General features: G+C 35.7%; 1 protein-coding gene across 4 annotated transcripts in view; it reads right to left on the reverse strand.

Moving 5' to 3' along the window:
* Nucleotides 1-3812: 3812 nt before the first annotated feature.
* LOC106073166 (chitotriosidase-1-like) overlaps nucleotides 3813-23662 on the reverse strand; it is a 31137-nt gene continuing 11287 nt past the window's right edge. For 2 of the 4 annotated variants that reach the window (XM_056032258.1, XM_056032257.1), the window contains exons 5-11: nucleotides 19647-19771; nucleotides 19175-19307; nucleotides 14412-14558; nucleotides 11333-11449; nucleotides 6568-6692; nucleotides 5872-5896; nucleotides 3813-3996 (exon numbers count right to left, since the gene is read on the reverse strand). In XM_056032258.1, the coding sequence (XP_055888233.1) occupies nucleotides 5887-5896; nucleotides 6568-6692; nucleotides 11333-11449; nucleotides 14412-14558; nucleotides 19175-19307; nucleotides 19647-19771 (657 nt within the window). In that variant the 3' untranslated portion in view covers nucleotides 3813-3996; nucleotides 5872-5886. Of the gene's footprint in view, nucleotides 3997-5871; nucleotides 5897-6567; nucleotides 6693-9050; nucleotides 9257-11332; nucleotides 11450-14411; nucleotides 14559-19174; nucleotides 19308-19646; nucleotides 19772-23662 lie in introns of those variants that run through there. The other 2 variants (XM_056032259.1, XM_056032260.1) reach the window with 2 other exon arrangements.

Consider the following 23662-nt stretch of genomic DNA (forward strand, 5'->3'; position numbering starts at 1 on the left):
AGTGTATTTAGCGGAACACTTCACACATTCAGTGTATTTATCGGAACAATTCGCACATTCAGTGTATTTATCGGAACACTTCGCACATTTAGTGTATTTATCGGAACAATTCGCACATTCAGTGTATTTATCGGAACAATTTGCACATTCAGTGTATTTATCGGAACAATTCGCACATTCAGTGTATTTAGTGGAACACTTCGCACATTCAGTGTATTTAGCGGAACACTTCACACATTCAGTGTATCTAGCGGAACACTTCGCACATTCAGTGTATTTAGCGGAACACTTCGCACATTTATTGTATCTAGCGGAACACTTCGTACATTCAGAGTATTTAGCGGATCATCTTCGCATATTCAGTGTATTTGGCGGAACTCTTCGCACATTCAGTGTATTTAGCGGAATATTTTCGCACATTCAGTGTATTTAGCGGAACATTTTCGCACATTAAGTGTATTTAGCAGAACACTTCCCACATTCCGTGTATTTAGCGGAACATCTTCGCACATTCAGTGTATTTAGCGGAACATCTTCGCACATTAAGTGTATTTAGCAGAACATCTTCGCACATTCAGTGTATTTAGCGGAACGCTTCGCACATTCCGTGTATTTAGCGGTACACTTCGCACATTCAGTGTATTTAGCGGAACACTTCGGACATTCAGTGTTTTTAGCGGAACACTTCCCACATTCCGTGTATTTAGCGGAACATCTTCGCACATTCAGTGTATTTAGCGGAACACTTCCCACATTCCGTGTATTTAGCGGAACATCTTCGCACATTCAGTGTATTTAGCGGAACATCTTCGCACATTAAGTGTATTTAGCAGAACATCTTCGCACATTCAGTGTATTTAGCGGAACGCTTCGCACATTCCGTGTATTTAGCGGTACACTTCGCACATTCAGTGTATTTAGCGGAACACTTCGCACATTCCGTGTATTTAGCGGTACACTTCGGACATTCAGTGTATTTAGCGGAACACTTCGGACATTCAGTGTATTTAGCGGTACACTTCGCACATTCCGTGTATTTAGCGGTACACTTCGCACATTCAGTGTATTTAGCGGAACACTTCGGACATTCAGTGTTTTTAGCGGAACACTTCGGACATTCAGTGTTTTTAGCGGAACACATTTCTTATTTTTATAGAGATTAATTTGCGTGGTGACCTATTTGTTAATTTTTTCTTCAGCTCGTGAAACACCTATTCGGGCCTCGCGGAACACTAGGATTCAGAGGAACACAGTTTGTTTGTTTTTTTGGGAAACACTGCTTTAACCCTTGCTTAGTTTGCACTATACGAAATTATATCATGTACCAAAGTCCATCAATACACTAGATTAACCCTATGTCTCCAACAGTTTAATGTCCTTCTTAAGTGAGAGATAATTGAAATTTAACTTTTTACATTAATTTGTACATACTCTATTTGTTAGTTAAATTAAAAAGATAATTAGATGTCTAGCACACGAATATGACTTAAAGTACTGTATAAGGCTATTAGTACAAACCCATAGAGTTCCTGTCACACCAATGTAATATGGTTGAGTACTGGAGGCTTATGTAGTCACTTCGCCATTGCCTCATTGTCTACGTGGCTACGGCTTTGAATATCTGCGAAATCTTTGTTGGCAGTTGGCTTCTAAATCTCTACAACTCTTTCGAAGAGTAGAAACAATTAATTTTAGCGGCGCCATAAGGGAAAAGACCGCTATTCGTTGTCTGTCTTTCCGTATTCTGTTTGTCAGTTTTTTTCATGCTTATACTTCAAAAGCTAGAAGATATGTTTAAAATGTGATTTTACCACCATCCTTCTTCCGAAAGCGCTCGTTTTATTTTCAAAATAAATTATTCAAGCCAATTATTCATAAAAATACACCTCATACCATAAATGTAAGGTACATTACAAAGATTACAGTAAGAACGATAAATAGTTTTTGTGTTGTTGTTTTTTTTGTTTACATATATAATTATCATTTTGTTTTGTTTTGTTTTTTGTAAATTTTCTTATCAAATATATATATTAATTAAATTGTGTTTTATTAACGACATTTAACATTAATTTTTTTTTTCGTTTATACAGGAAAGAATGCAAATTTTATGTAAATATTAAATACTAGTCGACCCACGGCGTAGCATACGCCGCTATTTAGTGACGGGTTAACACTTCCTGAAAGACACAGTTGTCCTTAGGTTTTCCTAATGCTATTAGATCTATATAATTGTTGATATAAACATACTTCTCAATAATAAGCATAGAGACTACAATTAAATCTATGCTTCGGAACCTTCTAAGTTTGAAGCTCTAAATAGGTAAACTTGGTGCTCACGCTGTTAATAAAATATCGTTTGCCACATATATTAACCAAATATTAACCTACAACGCTTCAGATCCCAACTTTTTAACTAAAAGCTGCTATCAGTATAAACCCTTGATGTGAGAACTATCTTATATAATACAGACGTTACTTCAAGTGGGTGGACCACTTTGGGGGTGCCCTTGTTTTTTGTGGGTTTTTTTTATGTTAAATCCGCGAGCGCCCAATCAAAAAAAAAAAAAACTAATAGAGAAGCGTAAGAAAGCAAATTTAAATGAAATGTTGTTTCTTTATTTATTTTCAAGCTGTCCATAACAGATTTATTGTATGACTATTCCACAAAAATTATGTCAAATAACTTAAGCGGTTATACTGGAAAAAGTTACTCTCATTGTTTCTTTCAATTCTTTTAGTACTCACCTTTTTAAGTCATGAATATTACTTTATTACTTTAGGCAAGGAAAACAAATCCATATCTCGAATATCCCTTGACTATTAGAAGATCCTGTGGGGCCTGCTACTGAATCTCTGTTTTGTCTTTGTGTTCTTTCTTTCATAGGCTACCAAACAATCTTCTGCTTAACTGTTAATAGTTGGGAGTAGTTGTTTCTTAACTGCTCGTGAAGATTCTTAAGGTTCTCTAGATTTGTGTTTTTTATAATTTTAACTCACTCTGTCTGTCTGTCTGTCTGATAAAAAGTGTGTACACCTTATTTCTCCCACACCCATTCTCAAATCAAGCTGAAACTTTGGACAATTATTCATTGACAAGACACGAAACAATACAAAAAGTAACCGAGTAGACAATGAATAACTGGTAGGTCAATTATTTTGTGAGATACCAACAAGAGAAATCAATTCTTAAGTATTCGCAGATATGGCTAAATTTGTTCAATAATATTTGTTAAATAATTGTTAACGCTATTTATCTCTCACACATTTTTCGATCAAGTTTATACTTAAAACAATTAATTTTTTTGTACCTAACTAAAGTTAATAAAGAAAACTACTCCATTAGTCAATTAATAATTGGTAATTAAATATTTTGTTTGAAATTGTATAAGGGAAATAACTTGTACATTATTGGTAGCTATAGTTTTAAGAGCAGAGCTCTTTCCCTTAAGAAAAGCTTGTTTATATTTGTTTGTCTGTCAGCTTGGCATTTCTTGCTTCTTGTTATGTTCCTGAAACCGACATGCTTTCAAGTCTTCATTTGTAAATACTTTCTCTCAAGGTAGCCACATTTGTATTCTAAATCCTTACGAACTGCTCCGACACGTTTTGGCGTTACATCATCTACTTGTTAACGTTAGAATTGTTTTGGAGATCAGCATTTATATATTGACATAATTTGTATCGTTTTGTCCTCCTATGAAGGACACTGATCTAGATAGTGATGTGTTCCGCCCCTACCCATCGTCTTTTCATGGTAACTTGGAGAAGATTCCTGCTACATTGTAATCTTTATTTGTAAAAAGATGTGAAAATGATACGTCATAGTTTTAATTTACAAATCTTATCTAATATCAGAAAGTAAATTAGGACATTTGCAGAAAATTAAGATATTATTCTTATGCACAACGAGAAGTAAGTCATATCAAATTATTATTATGTTTTTAATATTTGATTCCGAAAGTCGTCAATAAATCACATGTCAAGACTAGATGTTAGCTGTTGAAAAAAAAAGAGATCTAACATTAAATTATGAAATATCAATTTTTAAAGTTTATTTGTGTAGCAAAAGATTTCAGATATCTTAAAGATCTGTATGTGGCATTTTACGTCTATGGAGACCATCTTTTCCCTTTGCAACTTCTTCTGTAACTAAAGAGGCAAATCCTAAATACACAGCTTCGGTTACAAGTTGGGCATCTGTAATCACCATGCGCTGTTGTACTTTCACCCTTCTTTCTGCTACTGTTGTGTATGGCATCTTCGATCCGGGATCCATCCTCTATGCTAGCTCGCCATGTGAATCAATGCAGTGCCACTTTTCCCCAGCTGTTAGTGTCAATTTTAAAGAGCTTCATGTCGCAGTAGCATACATCAGTATGCCTTAAGAGTGGATGACCAACGTTTCTCCTGGCTTATGTTAGATCGCCATACTGAATGTCTTGTGGAAGTCGACCTACTAGCTTAGCCAAGACGTCTGCAGCTGTTTACAGAGCAGATGCCCTTTCACTCACTCTGTCTGTCTGTCTGGTAAAAAGTTTGTACACAAAATTTCTCCGACAGCCCAATCTCGGATCAACCTGAAATCTGCACAATTATTTTCTTTTTCCTGACAACATAAGAATCAATTTTGAAAATCAAACGATCAGTTAATTAACAATTGTTTTTTAATTATTTTTTTCTTTGATATCTCGAACAAGGGAACTGAGGAAATGCTCCCGTCGCCTCAGCGTGGCACCTCCGTGGAAACGTCCGTCCGGGGAAGCGGAAAGGCAAACAGAGCTTCCAGTAGGCTACCACAGTTATACTCTAGCGAGTGTACTTGCACTAGGTGGGGATGGGAGAAAGGCTTACTACCCCGTCCGTAACCCATTGCACCGTTCCACAGCGGGGGTCATACGGGTGGTGATGACCTTACCACGGGAATCAATGGCACATATTAGGTATTTGGAGTCGCCCCCCTTGCGCTCGACCTCCGGCCTCGAATGGGTCGGGGACACCCATTGCGTTGGCTTAAGGTACCGTGACCCATGACCAAACAGATGTGTTTAAATAATCATCTAGTTGATGAGGGCCTCCAGACAGAGGGGTCGGTGAAGATCCAACTCCTCATCCTGGCTACGGGATAAAATCCTTTTCCGGGTTAAAAGGTTCCTAAAAGGGATGCGTTTCATCTCGAACCTTAAGTGGACAACTCTACGAACAAAGTAAGAATTATTAAACTTAATTTGAGTCGCTAGTTTTTTAGAGCTGGGCTGCTTTATTGTCGCCCAAAGATCCAGAAATTAAAAATACACCAGGATTCGAACCCAGGACCCGGAAGCCAAGTACCGCTCAATCACCGCACCTCTAGAAGAATGGAAAAACATCGCGATTTGGGGTTTGAGAGGCGATTGTTGACGTATGGGCATCCCAGCACTCGCAAATTTACCGCCCTTCCTTTCCCCCCACAGCAATGGAGAGGTCACACTATCTCTGATAGTAATGTCTCTGAAGTTTCAAAGGGAAAGTATCGTCTCTCGAGACGTCAAATGCCACAGAGATGCTCCCTAGAAGTCAGGTAGTGATTATTCGTAATAGTTGTATATATTATTGTCGACATTTTTATTGGTATAGCATATTCTCATTTTTAAAAGCCTATAATACTATGTGATGTTTCTGGGAAAAAAATGGGGGCCCATAAAGTTCCTTGCATCGAGCGCCAGCTATGCTCACTTTTCACTACCCTATACATCTTTTATCGGACACTAGTTGTACTTGTTAATCCGTTTTCGAGCTTCTTTCTCTGATTAACTATCTCTCTCTCTATCTCTCTCTCTTTCTCTCTCTCACTCACACACACACATTATTTTTCTCTTTTCTTTTTCTCTTTACCTTTTCATCTATCTCTCAAGGCTTTCTGAAAGAAAAGAAAGGATTTTTTAAAATATTTTGAGCAACCAGAAAACAAACAAACATGGAATTGGAAAATAACACATTATTTATATTCTAAGGCCTTATTAACACATATATATTTTTTTACTCATTCAATAGACAAATGCTATGAGAGAGAGATGGAGAGAGAGAGAGAGAAAGGGAGGGAGAGAGAGAGAGAGAGGGAGGGAAAGAGAGAGAGAGATGGAGAGAGAGAGATGGAGAGAGAGAGAGAGCGAGAGGGAGGGAGAGAGAGGGATGAAGAGAGAGAGATGGAGGAAGAGAGAGAGAGAGAGAGATGGAGAGAGGGGGGAGGGAGAGAGAGAGAGGGAGAGAAAGAAGGAGGGAGGGAGGGAGAGAGATGGATGGATAACCTTAACCCTAACCCATTTCCATACTCAACTTTTATTTTGGTGGCAAAATAAAACAAATGTGAAGGGCACATTCTCCATGTTTAACATAGATATAAATTCAAATCAGCAGATCAGTAATACCAAAGACTAAGACCCGAAGGCCACGTGTTTTATACTAACTAAGACATGTACTCAGCAAGTAAGCCCAGTGGTACATCTAACGGCCTATCCATCCCGTAAGCCATGCACGCGCATAAAAGAAACCGGATCTATTTTATTTTAAAAGAGAATAAAGTCTAATTACCGACATTCCTCGTTCACAGCTCTCATAAGAGGAAATTTTCCTCTACCAAAAACTCCTTTAAAGTCATCAGCAGACATGTCTGAAATTTCAAATCCGGCTAATCCTTTAGTTTTAATATACTTTACCTGAAGTTAAACACAATAAAATACATTTGATAATTTAAAATTGTCATACCTAGTACTTACTTAGCATCGAGAAAGAAATATATTGACTTTTATTTGTAACCATAGATTCTAGTTTAAAAAAGCATCTTCAAAATTTTTAGTAAATGATTGTTATTAGGTTGCAACATGGATCTTAGATTCTTACAATTTGGCGTCCTTTGCATTGCTGAGAGATTGGCGCACAATAATTAACAGAAGTTGTTTTATTATTTTCAGCAATTAGCAAATAGATGTGAGCTGGCGCTCTCGGAGCTATTTTTATCTATTTTTTGTATAGTTTATTTTTAATTACTTTTATAGGCTAGTGCTGTATGAATGCACTCTCGCCAATCTCCTTACAAGTGGTTTATATAGGTCATGACCGGGCTCTATAAATAGAATGGATGCTGCGGTTTCTGGTTCTGTTTCCTGTGTGGACCACTGGTCTGTGGGTGATTAGCTGGTCTGTGTGACCAAGCAGCAACTTAGTTCTTTTTAGTGTTGTTTGGGTAATCTGTGTGGATTGCCTGCTATCATTCCTGCTGCGTTAAGCTGCTGTGTAATAGCTGCCTAAACTGCTTGGCCACTGTGCAGCAGCTGTAGTTGCTGTTGTCTGTCTGCTTAGCTGCCTTAACCTGCTCATATGTAGTGTATTATATAGATCTAGGTAGATCTAGTCTCTGTTGTAGAGTATTTTTTTATTTATTTTAGTGATGGTTTCACTATAGATTATTATTGTAAGTTTGTACTATCTAGATATAGTTTCTTGTTGAGGTGTTAGTGTATATTTAATGTAGATCTGGTAGTTGGATTTAGTGTAGATCTGGTAGTTGGTATAATTTGTTTTGACTAAGTTTAGTGTTTATTGCAACATAGTTTAAGAGGGTTCTGGTTGATAGTTAATTAGTGTATATATTGTTGTAACTCAACGTAGGCACTCAACGTAAAGGCAGGCAAGACAACACAGTGTAACAGGAAATAAAGACAGGTTTCTTAGTTTCCAAACATTCAGACTCTTCACAATCCCTGATGCAATGTTCTTCTCTCTGTCCTAGTCTTTTTCTCTCCATCCTAGTGTCTTCCTGTTTACGTTCACTAGTGCGCACCTCAAGCACTGGTGCAAGGCAGGGTTACAACAATATATATTGTTATTATATTTTATTTTTATCCATCTCTGCTACTTTGACCTATGTAAATAAAGTTCATTTTTAGCATTTATTTTAAGATAAAGTTGTCTCTTGCCTTATTTCAGTTAGTTTAGTTAGTTTAGCTTAAGTTGTGTGTTGTCTGATTGACTCTAGCCCTTGGGTCACAGACTGAGGTGCACAGATTGTACCCACACAGTAGCGCCACCATCTGCCTACTGTCTTTCTGTAAATAACTCGAGCGGGAGAAAAGAGGTCCCAGTGCCATCCCTGAACTGACCTAGTGCCTGACTATTATATTAACCCAATATTAGCCAAATTAAGCAAAGTTCCCCTTTCAGACCTTGCAATCTATAGGGCAGATGATGATAAGGTCATCCGTTTCTTTTGTCAACGGTTAACGAGCAGGGTATCTTGTGCCTAGCAGAAAGATTTCGTTGGATGGTTGCATGGTCGTGGGGTTTGCTCGCTGAATTGTCGTTTGGATTTATCGATGGTCCCGGGCTCAATTCCCTGCCAGCACCCATCCCCTTTTGTCCTGAGGGAGGTTTGGACTAGGAATTAAATTATCTTAAAATCCGAAGGAACATCCGAAACATGTAAAATATTTTACAAACGTCCATTCGCCTTTACTTTTTTCTCCAACTAATGGGTCACGTACCTGTTAGAGCTGGGTGGACTAGGAAGTGATCTAAAGATCCCGAAATAAAAAAAAAAAACCAGTCTTCACCGAGATTCGAACCCTAAACTCAAGGTTTGGAATAAAAGCATTTACCACTCAACCACCTCGCCCCCTAGCCTAATTGCTTAGAAGAAGAAAAAAAGGGAAAAAGATGAAAATTAAACAGTTCTCAAAAGAATTGCAAAACTTATTGTGGAATTTTCTCATAATGTAGGATATATTGTTGTGCATTTCCATATCTGCTGATATTTTAATATAGCCAAGTTAAGAATCTATTATAAATTCTTATGGCCCAGACTGATCTATAACTCATTCCTAATTATCCCATTTACCGTGGACAAAAAATACGATGTTACACCATGTACCAGGTACTAGAATTAGATCACATAATTGTGGAGCGTTCTACTTTATATCATTGTATATTTTAAAGTATGAAAAAAAGGAGAGGGGTCCATGGCAAAATAAACAATTAATAGCCTAAACAAATCAACGGGCTTTTGTAAGAGAAATGGATGAAAAAGTCAAGAATTTATTAGCATTGAGTCAGTCAATCAATGGATTCAAGTCTACAAAATCAATCGGTCAGATTTGAGTAAACTCGTTAAGTGTCTGTGATGATAGAGTACAGTCAGTAACTGATAAAGGTGCTGTGGTCTTGCATAAAAACGTTTCTAGGTCGACCTGTTCTGAAGTATCATTGTACTATATGACAAGAGCAGCTGAGTGTAAAAATGAAAATTAAATAAAAAAAAAATAATCAAATAAGTATAAGTTGTTAAATCTAGAAATATAATTAGAGCAAAAGGTTTAAAAAAGAAAGAAAATGCAAACCAGCATCAAATGAGTATCGATTCAATGTTAAAATATAACCATTTATAACATTTTATCAATAGTTGTTTTTTTTTTAATTTATCAAAATGTAAGCTTATTAGAATTAAAAACAGACTTAACATTGCCTGAACAGGTTCTTCTGTGTTACAAATCAATGACTTTTGGACCTACTGGATACGTTTTAATATTACACTCGTGTTATATACACTTAATATTATATAGACCAACAAATGAACGATTGTCGCCCTCTTAGCTATTGGTCTGGGGTACGAGGCTCCAGGGCGTTTTAAGCAATATTAACACTTAGATAACGTCACATAAATTAGGCTACATACAATTATTTCATAACGTAACTAGAAAAACATTTTTTATAACTATTGCTTTTAAAAAGACAATACATTTTTAGCGGCCCCGAAAGGGGAATAGACGCTATTAGTTTTGTGTGGTCTGTCTGTCGTCCGTCCTTCCCGTTTAGATCTCGTTAACTAGAAAAGATAGTGAAAATCCGGCATGATATTTTAGACCTTTCAAAGTTATGATGGAACGGCTAATTTCTTCTTTTTTAAAAACGAAAAATTTCATTTAAAAATCAACTATGCAAGCAGGGTTTTTTTCATAAATTACACCATGTTTACAACTATTTACTATTAATAGTAACAAAACGGGAGGCTATTTATTAAAGGTGATGCCTTTTTAACATGTTCTAACACATTTATGCAAACGGTTTTAGATTTTTATCAAAAAAGTTGTTGTTTTTTTTGTACACAGGTATTCCTAAGTTAAGTAAGTTTTGTCATGCTAAGTACTATATTTGCACACAAAAAAAAGTTTACTTTTATTTTTAAAGAGAAAACATCTATTTAGTAAGCATATAAGTGGAACGTTATTTAACACTGCAATTAATTAGTAATTTTCCATGTCATCGAGATACATATCTCTTAAACACAATATACCGGAAATGTTTTTCTCTTCTTGAGGCTTTGAATAAGAGATTGACCCTTTACAAAAAAAATTATAGGTCAATTAGATATTCATTATATGACATCAGTTTGGCCAGGCTCACATATCACTGCAACCTCACTTTACCCATCCCTAGGTCTGCTGGACAGCTTCGGCACCACATAAGATCAGTCAACCTTCTTTCTCCATTCTTCTGTGTTATTTGGCTTTGACAGAATTTCATTCAGATATACTTTCTGAAAATATTGAAACCTGCCTTTTTTACCTGCCTGGGTGGACCACTTCGGGGGCCGATTTTAAGTGTGTTTCCACACAAACTGTCCTTATAACCTTGTTAAAGCTTGTAGAGTGATTATTTTTTTACTTAATAACTAATGAATGTGTTTTCTTTAAGGGAGCATTATTTACCCTTCCTTATTTCCCCATCCCCCCTCGCCCGAGAGAGAATTCTGGTTTCGAACAATGTGTCGATCCAGTAGACTAAATAATATTCCAATAATAGGCTTTAGATCAAGATCAACTAAAATGTTCCTGAACATTAATTTATGAAACTCTTGAATAATGCCTACAGACGAAAATACCCGGAGACGAATTCCAGATAAATATTTTCTCGTTCTCAAGCCAAATTTAATTTATTTTTTCACTTGCCAAATTTAAATTATTTTTTCTCAAACCAAATTTAAATTATTTTTTCTCTTGCCAAATTTAAATTATTTTTTCTCTTGTTGAAGTTAAATTATATTTTCTCTTTCCAAATTGAAACGGTGAAACTAGAGCTTTCCCAGAGTGGCTAATACAGTAGTAGTAGTTAGAGTTGTTTTCAAGATTCGTGAACAGGTCACATCATGGTTTCAGGTTACATGAAGTTATGAGTTAAATAGAAGGCATTGTACAAATTAATTAACATTTATAGCTCCCTGACAAACCGACAAACACAAATTTATTTGAATCTTCATAATTCTATCATTTAAAGTTTTCAAATTCATTCTAAGCTATAAGAATACCTTCTCAGTTAAACTGATCTCATCATCATAATATATGACGGTCCGATCACTCATAAAAATGGGGCAGTTGTCGAACACTCTTGTTACATTGCCACCTTGAGACATTATTGCGCCAACCTGAAACACATTTATTAAAGTGGCTTACACGAATAAAGCTTATAGAAGTTATCGATATTTGCAACAATAATAATAGCAATCTCATCGACTCCGAAGAGTAAGCGTGAGTGCAGTGTTTCACATTTTTACGCAAAGTTGCGACCTACATATTTATCCTAATCCGATGTAGACGAAGCCGTAGTCCAATAAAAGTCTTTGAAAGTTTGTTTACGTCGGAAGGGGGGCTTAAAAGTGTGAGCCGCGGCATTTTTCAACTGCCTCTTTCATAGGTCATCTGCTGCCATTTGCAGCCAGCTACTTTGACCATTTTTTAAGCACTCGGTCAGTGCACCAGAGTTATTTTTCTTTTATGTTTACGGGGGGGGGGGGGGGTATCTCTGTTACATCGTCCTTCTTTAAGCTCACAAACAAAAGATGGCATAAAGCATACGGCTGTCATCCATGCGGCCAAGGGTCCGACTTAGCGTAGCAGTTGAATGGTTAAGAATAGTTTCTATAGTTTTCATCGCTGTACAACTAAAGATGTGTTTACATTTCCTTTGAGATGGAGACTTCATTGGCGTTTTACCGTGAAACTCTTTTTTACGCACTACTCTTCTAACTATTGCCAAGCTAAATGAATATAATTGTTTACTTAGATTATTTTCTAAAATCATCTTTCTAGCAATGATTCAACAAATACTTAATGGGTTGAAAGTATTGCTACTTTTTGTTAGCGGGCCACGAAAGGGTAAACGACGCTTTTTGTTTAGTGTGGAATGTCTGTTCGTCCGTCCGTCCCGTTTAGATCTCGTAAACTAGAAAACATATTGAAAATCCGACATCATAATATTTTAGACCATTCAAAGTTCTAATGCAACGGCTACTTTTTTTTGCTGAAAGCGAAAAATTTAGTTTTTTAAATTACTTATGCAAGCAGTTTTTTCACGAAAATACACCACTTTTACAACCATTCACTATTAATAGTAACAAACACGGGAGGCTCTTTAGTAGGGGAGATAAATATGTACCATATAATTAACACATTTATGCAAATGGTTTTATAATTTTTGTCAAACTTTTTTTTTACATTTATAAGTAAGTTCTGTCATACTAACTAGTACATTTACTAGTGATTTCCTTTTTAAAGAGAAAAAGTCTATTTAGTAGGCTTAAAAATTGGACAGTGTAGTAACGTCTGTAATATATACAATCAGATGAACTCGGGTATTGTGCACGGCATATATGTTTAAGCCTGATTTGAATGGTGCTGTGTGGTAAAGACCTGATTGGATTGGTGCTGTCCTGAAGACCTGATTGGATTGGTGCTGTGTGGTAAAGACCTGATTGGATTGGTGCTGTCCTGAAGACCTGATTGGATTGGTGCTGTCCTGAAGACCTGATTGGATTGGTGCTGTCCTAAAGGCCTGATTGGATTGGTGCTTTCCTGAAGGCCTGATTGGATTGGTGCTTTCCTGAAGGCCTGATTGGATTGGTGCTGTCCTGAAGACCTGATTGGATTGGTGCTTTCCTGAAGGCCTGATTGGATTGGTGCTGTCCTGAAGGCCTGATTGGATTGGTTCTATTTATTAACTTCAACTACTATGCTTGACGCCTGTGGCATTTTACATCTGGAGAGACCTTTCTTTTTTTTTTTCCTTTGCAACATCTCATGTGACTAAAGAGGCCAATCCTTGATGCACAGCTGTGGTCACAGGCTGGACATTTATAATCACCAGGCGCTGTAGCACTTTCAACCTTCTTTCTTTTTCTGCAATGCAGGAACCTTTATGCTTGCTCTTCACGAGGGTTTCTATCGCCTCTTTTTCCAACTGTATATGTCGATTTCAAAGAGTTGTCACGTTTGCATATATCAGTTTACATATCTAGGTCTCTCTCTCTCTCTCTATCTCTCTCTCTCTCTCTCTCTCTCTCTCTCTCGGAATTTCTCCTGCTGTTATTTTAGAAAGAATATAATTTCTATAGTGAATCTACCACTCCTGAATCCACATGGAGAATCTGGGCAGCCTTGATATTACCACTCTAGCGAATATTTTGCCAACTATATTGAGGAGTGAAATACCCCTACAAATGTTACAATCACGCCCAACACCTTACCTCTTATATCTTCACTATATTTTCGTCACGCATGTTTTTTGAGACATGACCCGATTCCAGTAGAGGCATAGGAGATTATTGAGTTCTTGGAGCAGGTGTGTGTGGTTGACCTTTACATGACACACACTCTGTGGAATTATCTTCTTCGTACTCATTTATATGTTGAAGCGTTAAACAAGTAGTCCTAAATCTGCTATGAACTCTGCAGGGATTTTTAGATCCTGAAGCTCTCCATATAGCTTTTGTTCTACAAAAGGGTTTTGAAGCCAGTGTCTTGTTTGGGCCTCTCAATAGAATATGCAGCTTTGAAGGACATTGTCCGGCATTATCTGCTGATGCTACATAAGAGAATGTGATGTCTCGTTCCTATGTGCCCTGTTCTGACACCAAAAATTGTATGTTGATCATGTCGGGTCAAAATTTAAAAGACATCGATTTTCATTATAAGTTGAGTGAGATCTGACCCATTTCTCATTTATTCTAATCTCAATTTCGTTTTCTTTTTGGGAGATGGATTTTGTAGTATTCTTTCTTCCATCTTGGATCAATATGTCTGCCTTTTCAAGACCTTGATGTGATTTATTTTTATGTGTGCTGTGGTCTAATGTAGTACAGTTTCCTTGCTGTTGTTGTTGAGTTTTTCAAGAGCTGTTCAGAGGCCTTTCAAGACTGCCCTGTCAGGAAAAAAATGCCTGGGAGTATTATTCGAAGCTAGCACTAATGCTCCTCTTCCTGCTCTGTGGCTGACCGAATAAAGGCGCACACATCATGTGCGAAATAGGACATTTCCGACCCGAATACGTTGCTTTTAAACTCATCTTCACCTAAAAGATGGTTTAATGTTCAGTTTAAAAAAAATACTTACTGCGCCATAATTGTCGTATTTGACCCAGTCATATCTTGGAAATCCTAAACCAAAAACTCTTCTGTAAAATTCAGCCATGAGATACAAACTGATAACAGTCTTTTCTTTGATTCCACCTTTCCTTAGAATAGTTTTCACATTGTAGTCCTGGAAACATATACAGTTGTTTATAGAATGGATGCCAGTGTCACTGATTTTAGATCTAGTACCAATACAAAACATATTTCAGATAAGATATAGAGAGCTTTGTCTACGTAATGTATAATAGTTAATAACTATAACTTTCCACTATAGAAATAATTAAAAAAACTGAAATATACAGAAAATCTAAAAAGATACAGAAATAGTAAAGAGACTAAACCTCTGTACTACAGAAATAATCAAAGAGACTAAACCTCTGTAATACAGAAATAGTCCAAGAGACTATGCCTCTCATCACAGAAGTAATATATATATATATAGGTCTGTGGTTAAAATAAATTAATGTGAATGTTAAACATCTTATTTGGTTTTATATCTTTTTTTTTTCTCCCAAAATAGTATACATCCATCAAATTGAATTAGAAAAGCTAAGCTTTAACGACATTTTTTTGGTAGATTGTACATTCAAGTTATATTGATTAGGTTTTAATTTACAATACTGATTTTTATATCAAATATATTGAAAATCTAACTAAATTTCGCTTGTGTAAGTTGACGGGAAGTCTATACGTAATGAAGCACTGCAAGAAAATGTTTCCCTACTCTGTTAATTAATTATTATTTCCAGCTCTTATTTATTCCCGCTTCGCCCGTGCATTAATTCCCTCTTATCTCGTAACAAAATCCAATGGGCTTTGTTGCTGCACATCAAAATTATATATGTGTCTGACGTGAATAGCCCAGATTTTCAGTATAAGAAATTACAAAAGTCATTTCTCTATAGAAGAAGTTACGAAAGTTATATAATGTAAAAACACAGACCGATATATACTATCTATACTATAAAGTAGAATGTGAGGTGTATGTACGTGACTTATAGACATCAAAACCACTTGACCAATCTTGATTAAACTTGGCAGGAATGTTTCTTGGGTACCAACTTAGACCTTAGTGTATCTATTGTAGCCCTAAAACAAACTTAAGACCCTAAAAAAAAATAAAGTTGTCCGACTCTATCAAAGCTATAGTATTTTATGGATCTAGGCCATGTCTACAATGTTGACATGAGAAAAGATCAAAAGGATTTAGACCTAGATCTAATTTTAATAAATACACTTTGTGCAGATAGTTTTTTACTTTGACACATGAAAATACAATTGAAGATCCTTTGATTTCATTATATAATAAAATTAACCTTCAAGTTTGTGTTTCAAAAGCATTTTTTACATTAATTAGTTCCTATATATGTAACTACAAATTTCCTAACAAACATTCTTTCATTAGACAATACCGTAATGAATAGCGTACTAAAAATTAATTCGTTTAATTGTTTACTTTATAATCCCATCCCTAGATTTAAAACTCTAATTCAACTCTAAGATGAATTCATGGGCGTAGCCAGGGGGGGGGGGGGGTTTGGGGTTCAACCCCCCCCCCCCCCCCCCCGAAATGAACTCCCCCCCCCGGAAAGGGGGGGGGGATCGGAATTTAGTGACTGATTTTTTGCTATGATTTTGTTTATTTTAGGTGAGATTTTAATACTAAACCATCACTTGCCTCAGCACAACCAAAGGGGTTTTGAGTTTAAAACCCCCTACCAGGGGGTAAAAAAAAAAAAAATGCAAAAAAGAAAATCCCCTAATTCCAAGAGCACAGTTAAGGAAGATTTTGATTTTAAAATCCCCTGTAAAATTTACGATAAACCCCCTCTTCAACATAAAAAAAAGCTAATTACGCACTCAAAATGTTATGAGCGTAGCCAAAGGGGTTTTGAGTTTAACCCCCTGCTAGGGGTGTTTGAGACAAAAAAATACATCTTCAGTGTAAGAAAAAAAGCAAATTACGCACTCAAAATGCTATGAGCGTTGCCAAAAGGGGTTTGGAGTTTAAACCCCCATTTGGAGGAGTTTGATGCTAAAAATACCTCTTCAATATAAAAAAAAGCAAATTACACACTAAAATTATTTGAGCGTAGCCAATCCAATCGGGGGTTTTGAGTTTAAACCCCTCTTCTACAGATGGATTTTTTTTAAAGTTTAAAACCCCTCTAGAACCCCCTACAGAGCATTTTGAGGTGGAAAACCCCAACAGATTATTTTGACGATAAAACTTCTCTTTTCGATATAAAATCTAAAGAAAACTACAGTCACTTAATTCCAAGAGCGTATTCAAGAGAGGTTACACATTTTTAGCAGTGGCAGGGCTCCATTAATAAACTGCAGTGAATAGTCATCAGCCGAAATTGAAAAACACTAGATGTGGCTCAACAAAGATGGCTAAGACAGATTTTAGGAGTCAGTTATAGAGATCGGGTCTAAATCAAGAAAATTCCATGCCGAACTGCGAGTCGACCCCTTAGTAAGATTGTGAGAGAGCGACGCATGAGGTTTGTGGGACATGTTCTTCGACAAAATGAATTACACATAAGAAGAGTTGCAATGATATCCTAGTACAACTTGACGCCACTCATTCATGGAGGTCCTCATGACAGGTGGGAAGAGGCTTTAGACATTACCAGTGATAGATTTTGACGGCAAATGCGCCGAACGACGCGGGAGGGTCTAAGTCAGTAAGAATAGCACATTAGGTTTTTGAAATAAAACCTTTTAATAGCAGGAAAATGCAGTGTATATACCTCAGAATATGCATTTTGTTGGCTTTCAATACCAGAAATAGTGCTTGGCGGCGGGGCTTCGCCCCGCGCTGGGGGAGCTCCTAGCGTAACTGTCAGACTATAAGAAGTCCCTCTATACCGGCGTTCGCAAGGACATCGCTGTTTGTAGTGCTGTCTGACCACCGTATGTTTATGATGGAGCTCAATCATCTTTGGTGAAAGCGTTTAAGTAGTGCCAGTTGCTTTCTGTATAATACCCATATCTCAGATCCATATAGAAGGCTGAGAGAACCACTGTTTGGTAAACACTTTTTTTTTTGTAGGAAGCCGGAGCGATCTATTCCGCCAACTCACTCCTGGAGGAGCCCAAAAGCACTACTGGCCATGGCCAGACGGTTATCGACTTCCTTGAAAGCGAGGTGTCATTCGATGCTATGCTTCTTAAATATGCGAATTTGTCTACCTCGTTAAGGGGTGATTTTTAGGGCTGAGTAGGTTTTATTGGGTCACTTCTGGAACATGTCTTCTGCTTTCCCAAGGTTTATAGACAAACAGAAAGGGGCCGTAGCGTATGCGAATTCGTTGACCGCGATCTGGAGACCATGTTCGTTGTCGGCAAGCAGGGCGCAATTATCGGCATAGAGAAGCTCTGTTATGACCATTTCTTTTGAAGATTACTGTCCGAACGAAACGTGATGTCGATATCTTTGTGAAATCGCTGCATCATTTGACCCAGTATTACGCCAAAGAAGATAGAGAATAGAGTAGGAGCAAGTACACAGCTTGCATCACGCCATTTTCTATTCGGAAATGATCGACAGGTCATCATTATGTCTAATCTTGTCTTTTTGTCCCACATGAAACTGCTTGAGAATGGATAGGAGCGTAGTTGGGCAACTGAGCTTGGCAAAATCCTCAATTGACCATTGACAGTGTCGAAAGCCTTGGTGAGGTCTACGAAGGCAGCGTTATATAGGTTTATATAGTGTACTAGACTTAAATCTAGTCTAAAATCAAGACTGTCTAGACTCTAGATATAGACTGCCTAGAGAACCAGTAAAATCTGATTATCTTAGATTCTGTTTCTACAATAATTTTAACCTAGATATATATTCTAGAAGTAGATCTATACTGATTCTATAGTTACAATTGGAATTCAACGTGAATATTTATGATTATATAGATTACAGATTATAACTAGATTTGATAGATCTGTGACTATTATGACTAAGCCCATGGCATGTGTGAGATCAACTTTTCAAATCAACTATAATTAATGAACTTCATCTAAAATAAGTTCTCTCATATATTCACATGCGTTTTTTTTTATATTTATAAGCTTAGCACTATTTTGGACCAATATCTTACAACGACTGATTAGAGAAATTAGATATAAACGTCAGGAGAAAACACGATCCCTTCACTCAAGAAAACATTAAGAAATTTAAACACACAAAATAGAGAGATTCATAAGATTCACAATCGATTACAGTAACACCTTTTTAAAAACTCCTTTTAAAAAATCATTAAAAGTTTTATAATCACAATTTTTATTTATATAAATATTGTTGTGTATGAAATTGAATATCGGAAAATGCCGGGTACTTGAAGTAAGCTATACCTAAAAAAATACACAGATCTTGGGTAAAAGTCTCATCAAATAAATACTGTAAATGTGTAGTTTCACATGCTAGTTTCATATCATTTCCTTTTATAGCCTCTATCGGGTTTGATCCCAACTACCCTATTTTTGTGCAGATTTTTTTTCTCTATCATACACACTTAAAATTATAGCATAATAATGTCAGTTCAATTTGAAAAGAGAACTAAAAAATGCAAAAGATATATAAGGAAAAAGGTACTTCCGGTCCAATTTATGATTCTAGTTTTTAATCAAAGAAACAAAACGCATGAACGCAACAAAGCCCAATTCTGATACCTCTTGTCATGCATGCCATTACAAAATAACTAATAAATAAGAAACGAAAAATCTAGCGATTAAACTTACTATATTGCTAAAGTCTCCTTGGTGTTCACTGTAAATTCTGGTGTGGTGTGTGTTAGTTATGGAGATATTATATTTAGGTCCAATTCTAAGTGGATAATATGGCCAGGCATCCACGATAACGAAATCCGAGTATCTGAAAAAATATTTCGTAAAAGGTGTATTAACAAAAACTCCTTCAGAATTTACAGATATGGCTAAATTTGTTAGGTTTATCTGCCTCACGCATCCTCCGATCAAGTTGATTCTTTAAACAACTTTTTGATTTTACCTAACGAAACATGAATCAATTTTTAAGAATAAGTCATTTAATTATTGGTAAGTTATTATTTTGTTTGATATCGCATACGGAAAATAACTTGTATATTATTTATAGATATAGTTTTAAGAACGGAGTTCTTCCCCTTTGGATAAACTTTTTTTTAAAAAAGATTTAAAAAATACTCTGCTTGTTTTTCATATAAAAAGTAAGTACTTGTAGATCCTGGGTACGTGGTATAATGGGTCATAGTCTTCTTTTCGGCTATCTATATGTCCAAACAGCAACAGTTTAGGTTTGCCTGAAGACTTAGCTTCTTCTGTAAAAGCCTTTTGTATGTCCTTAAAAAGAAGAACAGTGCAACAGATTTGAAAATTTGAAATCAAATGAAAAGAAATTGTGCGGTTTATAACTTTCTGTACTGCATTATAGTAATAGGTTTTTAGAATCTAAGTTATACACAAAAAAGTGATAATTTCACGGTGATGATCTCTGGTCAAAAATTTGTACACGTGTTTTTTATAACTCTCTGTACTGCATTATAGTAATAGGTTTTTAGAATCTAAGTTATACACAAAAAAGTGATAATTTCACGGTGATGATCTCTGGTCAAAAATTTGTACACGTGTTTTCTCCCTTACCCAAACTCGGATAATGTTCAAATTTTGCAAAAATTTTTCTTTTACCTGACAACACAAGAATCAAGTTTAAAAAAAAAATAACCAAATAGTTAATTAACTATTGGTAATAATTTTTTTTGTTTGAAATTGTAATTTACTGACGTGGTAGTAAAAGCTAAATTATTCCCCTTTATTTGTCGTCGTCTAAGTCTTAGTGATTACAAACCTGAAAAATAGGTTGAGACTTTAGAAACAAGAGAGATAACTCTACAATCTTACATGAGGGGCGCGGTGGCTGAGCGGTAAAGCGTTTTGCTTCCGAGCCGGGGTCTGGGGTTCGAGAATCCTGGTGAGGACTGGAATTTTTAATTTAGGGATCTTCGGGCGCCTTTGAGTCCACCTAGCTCTAATGGGTACCTGACAAAAGTTGAGGAAAAGTAAAGGCGATTGGTCGTTCTGCTGGCCACATGAAAAATCGTTAAATGTAGGCCACATCAACAGATGACCTTTACATCATCTGCACTTTAGATAACAAGGTTCTGAAAGGCAACTTTAATTCTACTTTACAATCTTACATATTCTTAAGCTCTAGACTCCACTAGCAGAGTGGTTACAGTGTTGGCTTGAGAAGGCTTGAGCCATGAGTTCGAATTCAGGTTGTTACTTCCTTTCTTTTTATAAATGCCTTTTTTATTTTTAGTCAAGTTTTATAAAAAAAAATTAATTACATTATTTATTCAAATTAATTGATACAAGTACTTTTAATATAAGCTCTTTTTTTTAATATTTGTTGTTTTCTTGTTAAAGATTTTATTAAAGGAAAACCACGATGGTTTTTCAAATTTGAGTTATTGACATATTTAAATTCTGCGTAAAAAGTTGTAATAGTAAACGTTATTCCATTTTTTATTTATATGCTTAGAAACATTTATATTTAATAAATTAGACAGTAAATTCTTGACATCTTCAAAAAAAAAACGGGTTCTTTGATATTTTGTTTTTAGGTTAGGCATAGGTCACTTCCTTCAACAATACTGAAAAGAAAACTAGATTTGACCAATCGTATCGCTTTATTCTTACAGTAGCTGTTAGGGTGTAAGTCTTAGTGACGGCCTAGTCAAGCCATATGGTACAGTTATATATAGATAGATAGATTTCAAAGCATTAGGACAACAAACTCGAGAAAAAAGTAATATTTTCATCTAAGCCCCTTCCTGTCCCAAGAAGTAAATAGATCGCAGGTCTAACTGATTCGAACAAACTGGTGAGTTTAAGGCTAGTCTAGACTATGTGTAGTCGGTCATGACAAGACAACCAAGCGATAGTGTTTGTTGTGTGCTGAGTGGTCAGGCGAGAAGATACACAATGCCGTTGTTAGTCAAGCATCTAAGTCTCCTTTAACACGCATTTTTTTCTTTGCTTACAAGATCCTAGATCTATCTGCATAGACGAAGATATATTTCTTTTACGAGAATGTAAACGTTACTGTAATGGTTTTCCGTTATACAGTGAGTCAATAGATTAAATTAATAGGCATGTGTGACGTCACATAGAAACCCGGTGATAGTCTGACCGTTTTGGATGCGCAGGAAAATTACGTCAGAAAAATATCAATTACTAAGTTATTATTGCAAATAAATACAAAATAATAATATATTCATTATCTGTAAATCAAAACACATATTATATTAAAAATTGTCAAAACCATCGGAGTTTCCCTTTAACTCTGTAAGCCTGTCTGCCTGGTACAAGTTTAATTTTTATTTCTTCCACACCCGATCACGTATCAAGTTGAAATTTTGCACAATTATTTCTTATACCTAACAAAACAAGAGTCAATAAAATAAAAGTTTATTGTTGGTTTTTTTTTTTTGGTAATTATTTTCTCTATTAAGGGAAAGAAATTCCTTTTGACAAATGTGGAGGTATAAGTTGAATTATTTCCCTTATTTATTTGTGTAAAGTTTTTAAAAAAGTTTTAACCCAACAAAAGATAGCTCTGAAACTCTTATTTTCATAATCACTCCTCTGTGACAGTGGTTAGTGACTTAGTGTATTGGCTCTAGGAGGCTTGAGCCCTTGAGTTCGAACTGAAGTCGTACAGATTTTCTGTAATAAAAACGTGTACAAGCTATTACCCAGATACGTCCTTCTTTCACCCGCTCTGTTTCCCAATATGTCCAGATTAGTGATATGATCATATCGAAAAAGTTAAAACATGAACTAGCGCTAAACAAAAGAATTGGTAAAAGTATTTCTAATCGCACAGATTTATTATTGTTAATCTAGATCTATTACAAAGTGGATGACACGACTGATCCAAAAGCAAATAGATGCAACTAAATTTAATATAGGGGTTATTTTTAAAAGAGTATTTCTTATTGTAGTTTAACTAATTCGTAAATGCATTTTTAACAAGATTACAAAGACAGTTTCTGTAGAAACACAAATTCGAAATCGGCCCCCGAAGTGGTCCACTCAGGTAGGTAAAAAAGCAGTTTCAATATTATCAGAAAGAATATCAGAATGAAATTCATTCAAAGGCCAATGACAATAAAGACTGGAGAAGGAAGGTTGACAGATCTTGTGTGGCCCCCTTTAGCGGTTCATCAAACCAACGGATAGGTAAATGTGAATTTGAAGTTCAATATAAACCTGGACTAACTGATGTCTTAAAACGAATATCTAATTTATCTAATTGTTTTATAAAAAGTCAATCTCTAATTCCTCAAAAAAAAATTAAACAATTTAGTAAACAAAAAAAAAAAATTAAATTAATATTTATCCCTTAGTTAAGTGCTCTATAATTATAGGTAAACAATACAATCTATGCGACAATATGAAAAATTACATATTAATTGTTGTTATAAATTATGTCCAACTTAAATACATACTTAATAGATTTATCTTATTAGAAAAAGTAAACATTTTTTTTTTCGTGTAAATGTAATAGTTAGTAAGACAGAACTTACTTAACTTAGCAATACAAATGTAAAAAACCGTTATCGTAAATGTGTTAAAGTATGGCAATTTCTTCTCTCCCCTACTAAACAGCCTCCAGTGTTTGTTACTATTAATTGTGAATAGTTGTAAAAGTGGTGTATTTTTATGAAACAAACGCTTGCATAAATGATTTTAAGAAATTAGATTTTTCGCTTTTAGAAAAGGAAAAAGTAGCCGTTGCATCAGAACTTTGAATGGACTAAAATATTACCAAGGGATATGTGAAAGTAAAGTTAGATTTCAACCTGGCCTAACTGATGTCATATAATAACTATCTAATTGGGGTGGGCAAATTACGGCCCGGAGGCCACATGCGGCCCGTCAGAGTCTTTTATGCTGCCCGCGGACACCTACAGAAATTAGGTGTTCCCACAGGTGTTCCTTTGTTGAAAGGTGAAACTATTTCTAGTAAAATGGCTGAGAAGTACAAAACTTATTTGGATTCCTTGATTGTGAATTCGAAAGCAAATTTTTTAAAACATCAAGACTTTGGAACCAGTTTTCAATACCCTCTGCTTACCATTTGGTGCAGACGTTGATTCAGCTCCATTGGACATACTTCCAAACAAATTACGATCTAAAAGAGAAGTTCCAGTCAGTTCAGTTTTA

Source organism: Biomphalaria glabrata, chromosome 6, assembly GCF_947242115.1.
Source record: "Biomphalaria glabrata chromosome 6, xgBioGlab47.1, whole genome shotgun sequence".
NCBI lineage: Eukaryota > Metazoa > Mollusca > Gastropoda > Planorbidae > Biomphalaria > Biomphalaria glabrata.